Source organism: Oryzias latipes, chromosome 4, assembly GCF_002234675.1.
Source record: "Oryzias latipes chromosome 4, ASM223467v1".
Lineage (NCBI taxonomy): Eukaryota > Metazoa > Chordata > Actinopteri > Beloniformes > Adrianichthyidae > Oryzias > Oryzias latipes.
This window is the reverse complement of record NC_019862.2, coordinates 19,401,127-19,414,236: the sequence shown is the minus strand read 5'-3', so window position 1 is coordinate 19,414,236 and position 13,110 is coordinate 19,401,127. Positions and strand designations below refer to the sequence as shown.

The following is a 13,110-nucleotide window of genomic DNA, read 5'->3' as shown; positions in this document are numbered from 1 at the left end:
AAAAAGTTAATGCAATAGTAGAACAGCCTGTATCACACATTTAGGGTGGAGTGTTACACCGTATAGGAAACGATAAGGTTTTTGACATGTTTGTTACTCTTTTAAAAATTATCTCAATTTTTTTTTATACATTCCAGTGATGCAAGACCTGTCATTACAGAAAAATCCTGTAATTGTTTCGAGACATTTTGAATGGTATTTGCTGTCACAGACAAAGAGGGACACGTCCTCTTTGTGCAGCCCCAAAGTCTTGATCAAAGTTTACACTTGATGTTTGAACTTGTTTAATTTATCCCTCTTATTTGCTCTTTGACACACTGGTGACCTGTCCAGGGTGTACCCCACCTTCGCCCAACAGTAGCAGAGACTGGCTCCGACAACCCTGTTAACCCGAAAGAGACATATTGGTTTGGGAAAACTGATTGATGGATGGATCCCTCTTATGGTATTTAATTTCAAATATATTACCACAATCCATTTGATATCATACATATGGCAGAGGTTTTCCCATAAATGATCAAAACATATCCATTAAAATTATCCTTTCCCAGAGGAAATTTACAGCTGAGAGTCAGTAACAGCAGCAGGGTCTGAATAGCAGTCGGCCTTATGGTTATATATCAGCTGTCCAAATACCTGCACCAGCATGCCCTCTGCGTCATGCAACTCATACCTTTCCTGCCAGGTTAAGAAAGGAGCTCAGGGGGGATTAATCCCATTCACTCACACCACAAAAGCCTCTTCTCTTTTTCTCCTTGAAGAAGAAAAATCAGGAATGGTAAAATGCCCAAAGTCTTATTTTCCAAGATGCGCTTTTATGACATGAAGGATCTGATGAAGCGGACCAGAGGGTAAGCTAGATGGATTTTTGATAGAAAGTCCTTTATGTTCCTTTATGAATTTTTCCAGTTAACATGGACTGTTTCTTAGGATTGAAAAAGGACTCATCCAAAACAGGAGAAAAAATGAGGTCCACAGCCTGAAAGCAAATAAAAACGAAGATATCTGCCTTTCAAAGTTCAGGTAGGATATTATGAAAATTGTTTTAACCCTTGTACTATCCTAGGCACTTTACAATTGGGAGTTGGGTCATCTAGAACCACTAGACAGTGTGCTGAACCTTGTTTCTTCAATGATTTGTGAACCTCACTGGTGTCCATGGATTACATGAAATCTTTCCACCTTTATCCACCTTTGTCATGGTAGGAAGAACACGTCAATGTAAGGGTGGGGTCATCTAAGATAGCACAAGGGTTAAATGTTGTGTAATTAATTAGAGTGAAAACTACCTTTTTTGTCTTCTTTAACAGTTGGAATGGAGACCATAAACGCCACTGGTCACTGGAAAAAGTGTTAAAAAATAAAAGTAAGATCTGTTTACTTGTATTTTTTTCCTTTGTTAAATGATATGTGAGCTACTTTTATTGAGTAATATTTTAATGAACGTGAATTTCCATCTATTCCCTTTTAGAGTACTTAGAAGCCTTTTGCGCCTTCCTGAAGTCTGAGTTCAGTGACGAGAACATTGAGTTCTGGCTTGCATGTGAGGACTTTAAAACAACAACTTCTCCAGATGACCTTCACCGGAAAGCCAAGGAGATCTACGAGACATTCATCCAACCTACAGCCAGCAGAGAGGTCAGTTAGGCGTAGCTCACACCATAAGTATATGCATGCATTTCTTATTTTTACTAGGGCCAAAAGCAGAAATTTGACCAGTCAATGAAGCAACTTGTGGGATTCGTCAGCCTCCTACATGCTATAGCATGTTAATCCGCATGCCAAATAAATAGGATTTCATCTTTTCCAAGATTACACCATTTGTTTTCATCTAAAGCCTAAATCACTGAAGAAAAAACCCAAGACCCACTCTGATACAAATTGCTTTGGTGTTTTTAACATGTTCTTGTGGAATTTTCTGGAGGACATTTATTAAGAAAATCTAGCTCAAAATTGCACTTCTGAGTTTTTCTTTATTCAAATCATAATGAATCAGGAGAAGATGAAAAAATGCAGTTCGAAAAATGTTCTATTTGTGACATAAAAAAAGCGCTGGGCTTATCACAAGCTCCCTGCTACATTCCATACAGCCAGTTGCATACGACTTGCTCCATATACGCCTTCATTTTCCTCATCCAAGCTTCAATATCGCTCAAAACTGTATACATTAGATAGCTCCAATATTGCTTGCCATTTTTGTTGCACTGGTAATGTTAGGCTGGGGTTGTGAGGGACTGCACACTAAAAACTCCATAGTTCAAAATAAAACAAGTTTTGTTGTATTCAACCCAACTCCAAGGTTTAAAAGTCAAATTTTTTTTTTCTTGGGTCATTTTAACAAAAACAAACATTACTTGAGTTAATATGAAACCACTATAACCCAAAAGATCAATAACTCTCCAAAAAAAGTAACCAAAAAATATATACAAACATGAAGAACCCAATAGTTGGATTGAAAAAATAACCCAAGTGTGTGTGTAAACTAGTGAGGGAGCGCATAAACAGAGATTTCTCAGGAACAGGGAAAGGAAAGGGGGTGGGGTTGATCAGCGCCAGTGCCCCTCCTACCCCTCAGAGCCGCATTTCTAATGAACTTCTGCAGAAACTAAGCCCTATAACAAACTGTTGAGGGCTATAAATTCTCTGTACCATGCTCGGGCATGATCGATGAGCCAACAGAGTATGCTTTGATGTAGATTTGTGATTGTTATACAAGTTGCAGCACGATTATCCAAAGCTTCAAACTTTTGCTCTACAGGACTTCATCTTTTTTTTTTCTTCTACACACTGGAAAGTCCTTTTTTTATGCTATTGATGGGTGTTAACCTAATGGCGATGTGTTTTAACCACTAACACAGTAAAATTAAGAACTTTACAAATTATTTGTGCAGGCCTTTACATAATGTGGATAAAGGCTCGTCTTAGAATTGTTATTCTTGACTTTCCTACTTTTTCTCCTCTAGATCAACGTAGATCATCATGTAAAGGAAAAGATCAAGAGGTCTTTGGAGAAACCGAGTCGTTCCTGCTTTGATGAGGCCCAGAAACATGTTTACCTGCTAATGCAATCAGACTCTTGTCCCAGATTCCTGAGCTCAGATGCCTTCTTAAGGTTGAACTTAAAATCCAGGACCCTATGGTATATTTAGCTCCAAAAAGCAACAGAGAGCTTTTAATTTCTATTATGCTACATACACACCAAGCATGTAATGCGCGTCCAAGAATGTGCTGATTGTGGTTTCTTGAACGCAGTTTTTGCAGAGGCTTTTAGTGTTCAGACTGGATTATTCCTACCAGATACTAGCGCATGTATTCAGAGGCTTTGTGGAAAAGGTTGAAGCGGTGCAAATCTTGTGAATCTTGCTCCAGACTTTTTCTTTTATTCTGATACATAAAAGACTTGGTGTCATATAATTCTTGCCGTGTACAAATTGTAATCATTAATTTCTCCTTCATGATGCTTTTACAAATGGTTGGTACTTCTCTAAAAAGAAAAGAAGACCATCCATACTTCACCATCAAATCCGAGTCCACAATTGGTCAAAGTTCAACTGGTTTAAATTTAAAAGCGCGTTAAATGGATACATATTTTGTATGTAGAGCCCAAGAACGGACTTAAAACATGCATAGCCCCACGTGAATGCGAGAGTTTTGAAAACGGAAGCCCAAGACGTTTACATTGACTTTTCATTGAAAGTGGATGCTTGCCATAAGAAATATTTTCAAGCAATATATTATAAACAGTGTATTATAAACAGTATTACAGTACTATCCTAGGCACTTTACCATAGGGAGTTGGGTCATCTAGACCCACTAGACAGTGCGCTGAACCTTTTTTCTTCAATGATTTGTGAACCTCACTGGTGTCCATGGTTTAAATGAAATCTTTCCACTTTTATCCACCTTTGTCATGGTAGGGAGAACACGTCAATGTAAGGGTGGGGTCATCTAAGATAGCACAAGGGTTGAAATGTGGCTTTAGGAGCAAATGGTAATCAGTCAATGCTTTCACATGCAGGTAAAATTTACAAAAAATGTACATAATAAGGATTAAGAAGGGAAGTTTTTCAAGAAAGATATTTAGGACGTAAAATGCAAGTGTTTTTTTATTTTTTTTTGTCGGAATGCAATATGTAGTTTGTTGCTTGAAGATGGTTGTTCTAGTAGAGATAAAGCTTTAATGATAAAGCTGCAAATGAATGCTTTATGGAGTAATATTATCACTCCATCTCGGAGAAGTTGGATTTTCCGTGTTTCTTGACCTTTCAATGGAAGATTTACTCAAAATAATTTCTTGTATTTGGTGATGTCACAACTTTTTAATATTTTTTTGCTATTTTCAGCACTTAACATTTGTCTGACTGGTGAACACGGGGTATGAGTCAAGATCAAATAAAGCAAAGTTTCCACTGCTCGCTCATTAAACTGATACTGTTTTTGGTCACATGTCTGATCTAATTAGGTGCACAGCTGACTTTGTGTATAATCAACAAGATTTGCCACCCTTGAAAAAAAACCAACTCGTCAGTGACCTTTGAACCCACTTTGTTCTGTAAATGCCCCTTGTTCCTAAAAACTCTGCCTTAAAAAGGAGTACTTAGGCAGCTAAAAACAGCTCCAAAACTTGACAGACAGCACAGTCATCAGACAACCTGAAGCGTAACTGCCTGAACAAGTCTCCTTGTTAGGGGAATAATCTCACCCAATGCAGACAGGGAAGGAACAGATACCTTTGCAAAGGACCATGTTTTTTTTAGTAAAACACCTCAAAATACAAACTTTTTTTCCCCTTACAAAAAAGTAATCTCTTGTGAATTGCCAATTCTGAGAATGATATTAGGTTGATTTATTAAAATAGAATAGAACAGACTTTATCATCATTGTGACATGTTACATGCACAACAAAATTCCAGAAAGTGTCATTCAGCCACATATTCAGAAAGTAAACAACACTAACAATATTATAATCAATTTAAGGCAAGTTTAGCACAGCACAAAAAAGACTACTCTACCCTCATACTAGTCCATTTATTGCACAGCTATTCCACTTAGCTGTGTAATAAATGGATTAGTTGTGCATGTGACTTGTGATGCACTAATATCAGACCAGACAATTGCACATCTCTGTGAAAGAGGATTCACTCTGGAGAGTGGTGACACTTGAAACATACATCACATTTTATAAAGCCTAGACACAGTATTGCTATTCAGCCACTCATGAGTCACTTGTATTCATGTAATTGATTCTAATTAAATCTGCCATTTGAGTTTCTTTTTTGTAGGAATTAATTAAAATCTGTTACATTTTGTGCAATTTTGCACACAATTTTGGGCAGACAATTGTTCCCCATGTCAAATTTCACTTGATTATTTTTGAGTTTGTTAGCTATAATATAACAGGGTGTGCTTTTCATAAATCAAAGTGTTTTACATTTCTGAAACAGTTTAGGACAAATCCCCCAAAAATGTTAGTCTCTTTTAACAACTGTGTGAATATTTTGAGAATGGATTATAAATATTTGAAACATAAACAATCCCATTGACTTGATAGCTAAATCCTGCAACTCATACATGTAGGGGTACAATGATCAATCAACTTAACCTAAAATCCAACCAGATTTAACAGTTTTTTTGGAGAAATTTTCTTGCGAAAGAAGTATTGTGAATGAATGAGATTATGTACAGTATATCACCTGTGGATGAGAAGCACATGAACTGCAGGATGAAACAATTTTCTTATCATCTTCTATTAAGAAAACCACAATTCATTTCAAAATAATACGTCAATAACTCTGAGTAAACTTAGGTGTCAGGGGTTGTTCTCGATAAATCAAGAAGGTCTCACATCGTCCTCATCACATGGTGTACTATACTTCACACACAATCTGTCACTGTTTCTCACTGCACAGCACTGTTACCATGGTTGCTTGAAGGAAGTGACAGTGACACAAAACAGTTAAACACTTGATGGGGAAATCTGATGCCCAATGTGTATTCAAAGATATTTAATGAAATCCCTCCTATAGATTATAACTTTTATTACGCTTCAGTTCCTTCAACCATTTTTGGGCTAAATATGGATTTCAATGATCCCAAGCTAGAGGACCAGTTTGGTCAAGAAAGCAGTATGTAAAAGCATGTTTTTTTTGTGTGTTTTTTTTCAAAAATAAAAATAAATACACATTCAACCATGTCACTTCAAAGAAATCATTAGTCTGAAGGCTGAGTGTGAAACACATTTAAATCAGACTTTTACACCTCAGACTATAAATGCTCAAATTTATTCACAACAAACTGGAACAAGCAAAGCACTGACCAAATGCTGTTTATTATCAGCTTTAAAATATTTAAATTATACACAGTAATGCACTAGTAATTTTGCCTTTAACTATGAGAAAGTCTCATCTACCTAAAGTCAAAAGGTGTTGTACTGAAGTTCAAATTATATTATTTTCATACAATATTTAGAGCAGCTTTAACTGTAATTAATGAAGGTACGTATATTCATCTGCAAAACTTATTTTAAAAATACTTGGGCAAAAAAAAATACAGCAACTTTATTTACAGATAACTAATTTGATCTTTTTTAATGCTTTTCAATTCAAGTTAGCAGTCACTCAGGACCGACTGCTTAAGCAAAACAACACAAAAAGATTCAAAGTTAAAGTTAAAGTCCCACTATCTGTCACACACACCTAGGTGTGTGAAATTTGTTCTCCTCATTAGACCCATCCCCTGGGGGAGCGGTGAGCTGCAGACACAGCCATGCTCGGGAACCATTTGGTGGTTCTCAACCCCCTTGGTTGGTTGTTGAGTGTCAAGCATTCCAACATCGATTTAAGATCAGCAGTTTTGATCTTTGTTCTTGAGATGAGGACTTAAGCGCTTGACTTGGACTCGAGTTGCAGCTGTTATGACTATACAAGGGTTTTATTTGAGAAAGACAAAGCTTTAATATGAACTGCCTCAATAAGAAATTAAGCCTAATGTGGACTTGTAAAGAGACATGCAAACTCCAAGAACTGCCATCTTCAAAACTAAAAAAACTCTTGAATTCCTGACAAACTTGAAACATTTTCATGTCTGTTTGAGCTTTGGGCAAAAACTCTGAAACACCATGAAAAATACCTGGAAGCGATTCTTAATCTGTGGTGTTCATGAAACAAAAGGAGGTCAACATTTCTTTACTGGATTCATGTCATCCAAAATTTCCTGCCAAGGCCCTGTCCAGTTTACTGCAAGTTCTCTGAGGGCTTTTCGATGTCTGGTCGACCCAAGTTGTTTGTCCTCACCCCTGTCAGTTCCCAGTCCCTTTAACAACGAACAGGCTCAGATGTAAAGAGGCTTTGCTCCAGCGAAAATGTGAGTCTGCTGACATTGGCAGCAGTGTTACTTTTAACTCTTAAAATTGATACGTATCAACCCCTTTCATTTCTAGGAAAGTCCCCATCTAAAGAAAGCATTTAGAAATCAACTTTCAGTTTCCTTTTCATTGACTTTTTTTTACTCCTTTTAATAAAAATAAAACAAAATCTCGAGTTTTGTCTCTTGAGTCTTTGAATTAATTTAGTGACATTTCTAATGAGTGATGACCATTTTTTTTAACGTTAATGAATTTCTTCTGTACACTACTTGAGTTTTGGTCAAGCCTCGGCTCACATTGAAGTTTAAACACTATTTTCACACAGGAGACGGGTCATGAAAGCCGTGTCAGTCTGCCTGACTTCCTGCCACCCCACTCACTCAGCTTTTCTGTTGCAATATTTTGCTATTTCCTCTTCCTCATATGTGGCTGTGGTTTAGTTTCGACTAATTCTCCATTTTCTTTCTTTTTGAAATAAATAGCTGGCAAAACGGCAAACATATTCAGTCTCATGCAGTGGGAGAGCTACAACGCACGTGAGAAGGTCACAATTTGCCTATCTCTGTTACTTTCATTTGCATCCAGGCAGCACGACTTAAAATAATGGGAACACAGTCCGCTTTGAGCCTGTTGTTTGTTTGGTCAGTTGAGTAAGGAGGGGGAATCAGACGCGTACAGAGAGGGAAAAGGAAAAGAAGTGAGGAGAGATAATAGGGAGAGAGGCATCAAGAGGAGGGAGCCACACATGTGTTGCTTCGAACTGTGAAGTTGGAGGAGAGGAGATTCAAGCCAAGGAGGGGGAAGGAGTGCTTCCTCTTTGGTCTGTCTTGAGCTGCTGATGCATCACAGCAGCCTCTGTAAATTGCGACAGGAAACCTCTGTATAAAACGCAACAGAGGAGGAGGAGGTGGGGGGGTCTTTCGGAGTGCTTCTTAGTCGCAGCATGTTCAAGACGGAGAAGCTGAAACTCTGGAGCTGACAAAACAATGACCAGCTTAATCGAGGAACCGCTCAAGAGACAGGACTTCATCATGGACAGAGAAAACAGTACAAGGAACAGGAACATGTGAGTGAACTTTTAACTGATGTTTCCAATTTGAATTTGTGCTTGGTGATTGTTTCTTTAGTAGATTTTTAAGAAAACTATAAACAAATCAATGAAAGGTTCATGACACCTTCCTAAAACTCAGATATTGAGCATTTCAAATGGCTTCCCTTTTTTAATTACTTACATTGCAAGGACTGACAAATGTATTATTGTGTAATTGAATCCCAGCAAACTTTTTTTTCATTCTCTCTACTTCATTTCTCCACAGGGGAAAGAACTTTATATGCCGACTCCAGTGCATGTTTTCCCAAACGTCGAGGTAAACGTGCTTATGGACTGTTTTGCATACATTTCAGTTTTAAAATAGCCAGCCGTCTCCAATCATTTCCATCTATGGCATCATGAAAAGATTCAAATCATCTAGAGACATAATGTTTGCTTTGGCAAAGTATGCACGCACAGTACCACATCTCAGGGTTGAACATTTTTGTCTGAATTTGATAAGCAATACAATCTGTGATGAGGTTCTGAACAGTTTTCATCTGCGTCCCTCTTGATTTTTCTTTTTTTTTTTTTTTTTTTTTTCACAAATTGGATTCTTGTTGACTAATCCAACTTACATTCTCTCCCAGCAGGCTAAGTTTAGACGATACCCAACAATGGTCACAGTCACTGGAAAGGCTGCTTGAGTCTAAATGTAGGTTTTTTTACTCCTGAGAATGAAAAGACTGTTCAAACATGAAATTGAGTTTGAGTTTAAACAAAATAAGTGGTTTATAAAAAGCTGAATAGGGATAAAAAAGGGTTCTGTTTTTGTTCTTTCCCCAGATGGACTGGCTACCTTTCATAACTTTCTCAAATCTGAACACAGTGATGAGAATATTGAATTCTGGCTCACCTGTGAGGACTACAAGAAAAGTAGGTCTTCATACCGAATGTCCTCAAAGGCCAAGAAGATTTATGAGCAGTTTATCAAAGCAGAGTCACCTAAAGAGGTAAGTCAAGCACAGAGAAAAAAGCCAAGATGTAAAATTTCACATCTTTTACTCTTGGCTTAAATCCCTTCATTCCTATCTGTGTGTCTCATTGCAGATCAACATTGACTATCACACTCGAGAGCAGATCAAAAGGAACGTCAAGACTCCCACTACGCAGTGCTTTGACGAAGCTCAGAAGATAGTTTATGGGCTGATGGAAAGAGACTCGTACCCACGGTTTCTCCGCTCGGACATTTATAGAGGTCTCTTGGAAAGCCTCGCTGCTGACACCACAAATGGATGAAAGTGCAGTCAGGAGGAGAGAGAAAGGACGTAAAACCTATAACTGGAATGTCTGAGCTCCTTCAAGAGGAAGAACTGACAAGAGAGAGGGAAGAGGAGGTGGGGGTGGGAGGGCAGGGAGGGTTAGCCACTGCAGCACTTGAGCACAAACATTGGCCTTGCGCCTCACTACCACCACCACCACCACCACCCCGTCCAAAAGCAAGCCACACACCTGGGGAGTGTGCAGAAGCAGGAAGCAGGAAGCAGGACGCAGTCAGCGCGTTAGCGGCCTTGTAGGCAGTGTCTGCACAGGATGAGACATTTGTGAAACGGAAGGTCTCGGACACTGAATGAATCAGCAGGATGGTGCACTTCTGCTCTGACTGTAGAGCTGTGTAAGCAAAACTTTCAATGGACCCCCCCTTTGGCCTTTTACTCAGAGGTGTTTCCTCTGCAGATAAAAAAAAAAAAAAAACAGAGGATGTAAGATGCAAAGCCAGATTTTTTTATTTTATTTTTTTCGCAGTGTGTATGTATGAATAAGTAGGACAGAGTTTTGGGCCAGTTTAAAAACAACTTTTTTTTTTTAATTAGGACTTTAAAGTTGTAAATTTACGAGAAAAAAAACATAACTGTTAAATCACAAGAAAAAGGTCATAAATTAACGAGAAAAAAGTTGTCCGTTTATCAGAGCTTTGCTTGAAGATGAAAAATGTGGAGCATTTTGTAGAACTTTATTTCAGGGATAGGTTTCAAAAACAAATAAATTCTGAACCTTTTGGCAACTCAAATCAAATTGTTGATAGTGTAGCCAGCTTTATGGGGTTTAGTGTCGGTAAAGCGGAGTTTCATTTGTGAAATAAAGAGGTCAGAAACATGTTTCGAGGACCGATAATTTAGTATGCCCTTTTCATTCACATACCCAGAAGTGCATTTGTCACCTTATGTCATGTCATGCTCACAAGAAACACCAAAGCGGAAGGAAAACAGTGTTCCTTATGTCCCCTCCTCAAGATGAAACGTTTCATTTCAACATAAAACAACAAAGATAAAGGAAAATAGTCTGTTATATTAGCATAAGAACGTTGAAATGCCAAAAAGTGATGCTTCCTCAGACAGAAGCGTCACACAGACTTCTGTCTGAGATCTTGTCTTTCCTGGAGGAAGAAAGGATTGAAGTGGACAGCTGCAGGGTATTCCGATGGCTGCATTACCGGGCTGCAGAAATCCTGCAAGCAAATAAAACATTAATAAATCGTAAATCAAACAAATGAGCTTCCAAACATTTTTAACATTATCAATAAACATTCAGCTTACCCGTTCAACTAAGTTAAGTTGGTCTGCTCTGCTGACGCACGGCGTTCACTTGCTGCTGAACTGTATATTCTCACTTCCACTTTAATCTCGTAAATTTTACTTTTTTTTTTATATCCCTAAAACTCCAGCGTAAATAAGAGACAAATTTAATGTTGGCATTCAAATATAAGCTGTTGCAAATGAGCTGGCCCAACGATAATAATGACACCACTAAGTTTAAAAGAAAATCTATAAGAAATGGAGGATGCACGTTAAAAGATACTTTTTTTTCCCTTAATCAACCTTAGGATTGTAGAATCAAATGCATGTAAATATACATTTTTGTCTAAACTGAACATGATGATGCATGTTTAACATCTAATAGTTGCAGTTGAAAATTGGAATGAGTACAACATTTTTTTTAAACTAGCTGCACTACTGAAACACTGAATTTTCCAATTAGAAGCTGCTGATGTTGAGTTGAATTTGTCAAAGAGGCTGACTACCAACTGATTTCTAAACCACAGCACTGCAGTGTGAAAGAGTTCTGCGTGATAACACATTTGGGTTGCGTAATGATAGAAATAGGATGTTTCACATAGCATGACAGGATGTTAAAATTCCTTAAGTTTCCTGAGAGTACTTTTTTCTAAAGCACATGGTTTGAATGTTTGTTCTTGTTAAGGAGTTAAGTTAAATTTGAGTTTTGTGTTATTTATTGTAAATTGTCACACAATGAGTACAGTTTGTTGTAGAAAGATGTAATAAATTTGAATGACATTAAATTATTTTAATAATCTCCTCAAAAGTAAGTAGACTTACTTTTGTTGTTGCTGTCCACAGAAGTGCGGTTGTTTGCCCTGATGGCTCCCTTCACCTTGAGTTTGGTCCCACTCGTTTGGGATCAGGATGATACTGATTAATGTTACTCCTTCATTTGGTTTGCCTTGTTTTTACTGCCTTTTCAGGAGCAAACCAAACAGTAAAAACAAAAACAGTCTAGAGAAATCCCAAAAGTTACAACAGCTACTCATTAGGGGGTAGTACCGGTATTTCAAGAAATACACACAGTACTTCCAATCAGGGAGTGGAAAAAATCAAAAAGAAACAAAAACTGATTAGCGTATTTTTCATAATATAAGTCTTTTTTTTGTGTAGATTGGCCATTTTGACTCAGGAGCAAGCAACGTCTATGTGATTTTAAAAAAAGAAATGTCTCATATATTTGTTATTTTCCCACTAACAACTGGGTGCCCTTTAGCTATTTCACTCCCACTAACAACCACTAGAGGTCACTGTAGATGTCTGTTTTCAGTATTTACTACTGACAGCAACACAAAAGAAGAAGCGCCATCAAAAACAATCAGAGGAGAACGCAATCATTCTCTTACAGATCTTTATGATATTTTTCTTATTTACATCGAGACATTATTGTTCCTGTTTTTGTTTTTCCTTCCTTACACTAATGCGGGACGGCAACTCATCAAACTGGGTTAAAGAGATACAGAAGTAGCACTAATAGCGCCGTCATCCAGACACGGCTCTTACTCTAGATGTTGAACCTCACCAAAAAAAAAAAAAGATAAAAACACACTGAATGATCTCCTGAACTCATTCTTGGAAATGTGATTACCTATGATTTTGTAGAGCTCTTCTAAACAAACGAACCTTATATCTCAGTATCATCATGTCTTCTGTGCATTGTAAATGAGATGTACAGTCAATGCGTCCTTGTAGCGATGAGGCAACAAAATTTGACGGAAGTTCCTCCCACACGCGATTGGTTCATCTAGTTCATAAACTCATTTTTGGACAAGCATTGAGCATCAAATTTTGACACGTTAAAAAGGAGGTAGTGGACGTAAATGTTAATTGCATTTAGTATGGACGCAGCATTATGCTCGGTTTGGTAGCTTTGTTCAGAAGTGTCATACTTTTCTCTCAAAAGTGAAACTACTTTCCAAAGTGACTTACACATGACTTTTTTTCCCATTTTTATTATGCGTTTTGTGGCGGCTGCGAATTATACTTCAAAGCAACTTATAGTTAAAAAAATACAGTAGTTTTGCAAAAAAATAGTATATTACCCATTTGAAAGGCCTTGCACCAAACACTTTTAGAGATTCAGTGTTAAGGGTTTC

At 37.6% G+C, this 13,110-nt stretch overlaps 2 protein-coding genes across 4 annotated transcripts; both read left to right on the top strand.

Moving 5' to 3' along the window:
- Positions 1-698: 698 nt before the first annotated feature.
- Positions 699-4,429, top strand: LOC101155676 (regulator of G-protein signaling 21). 2 transcript variants are annotated; one of them, XM_020702535.2, is made up of 5 exons: positions 699-851; positions 958-1,023; positions 1,311-1,366; positions 1,472-1,638; positions 2,964-4,429. In XM_020702535.2, the coding sequence occupies exons 1-5, from the start codon at positions 784-786 to the stop codon at positions 3,147-3,149; spliced, it is 543 nt and encodes a 180-aa protein (XP_020558194.1). In that variant the 5' UTR covers positions 699-783; the 3' UTR covers positions 3,150-4,429. The 2 variants fall into 2 exon arrangements, with proteins under 2 accessions (XP_020558194.1, XP_004068152.1); XM_004068104.4 differs by having other exon boundaries at positions 700-851; positions 931-1,023.
- A 3,237-nt stretch (positions 4,430-7,666) lies between these two features.
- Positions 7,667-11,777, top strand: LOC111947375 (regulator of G-protein signaling 21-like). Of its 2 annotated transcripts, none has more exons than XM_023954377.1 (5): positions 7,667-8,429; positions 8,680-8,730; positions 9,047-9,108; positions 9,240-9,406; positions 9,504-11,777. In XM_023954377.1, exons 1-5 carry the CDS (start codon positions 8,350-8,352, stop codon positions 9,690-9,692), a joined length of 549 nt encoding a protein of 182 aa, XP_023810145.1. In that variant the 5' UTR covers positions 7,667-8,349; the 3' UTR covers positions 9,693-11,777. The 2 variants fall into 2 exon arrangements, with proteins under 2 accessions (XP_023810145.1, XP_023810144.1); XM_023954376.1 differs by having other exon boundaries at positions 7,673-8,429; positions 9,044-9,108.
- Positions 11,778-13,110: the final 1,333 nt, after the last annotated feature.

Bases quoted from the DNA above. Each gene is read 5' to 3' on its own strand.
- LOC111947375 (XM_023954376.1), top strand. From the start codon at position 8,350: ATGACCAGCTTAATCGAGGAACCGCTCAAGAGACAGGACTTCATCATG. The intron at 8,430-8,679 runs GTGAGTGAACTT...ATTTCTCCACAG, and splicing joins AGTACAAGGAACAGGAACAT to GGGAAAGAACTTTATATGCC. The intron at 8,731-9,043 runs GTAAACGTGCTT...ATTCTCTCCCAG, and splicing joins ATGTTTTCCCAAACGTCGAG to CAGGCTAAGTTTAGACGATA.
- LOC101155676 (XM_004068104.4), top strand. From the start codon at position 784: ATGCCCAAAGTCTTATTTTCCAAGATGCGCTTTTATGACATGAAGGAT. The intron at 1,024-1,310 runs GTAGGATATTAT...CTTCTTTAACAG, and splicing joins ATCTGCCTTTCAAAGTTCAG to TTGGAATGGAGACCATAAAC. The intron at 1,367-1,471 runs GTAAGATCTGTT...ATTCCCTTTTAG, and splicing joins AAAAGTGTTAAAAAATAAAA to AGTACTTAGAAGCCTTTTGC.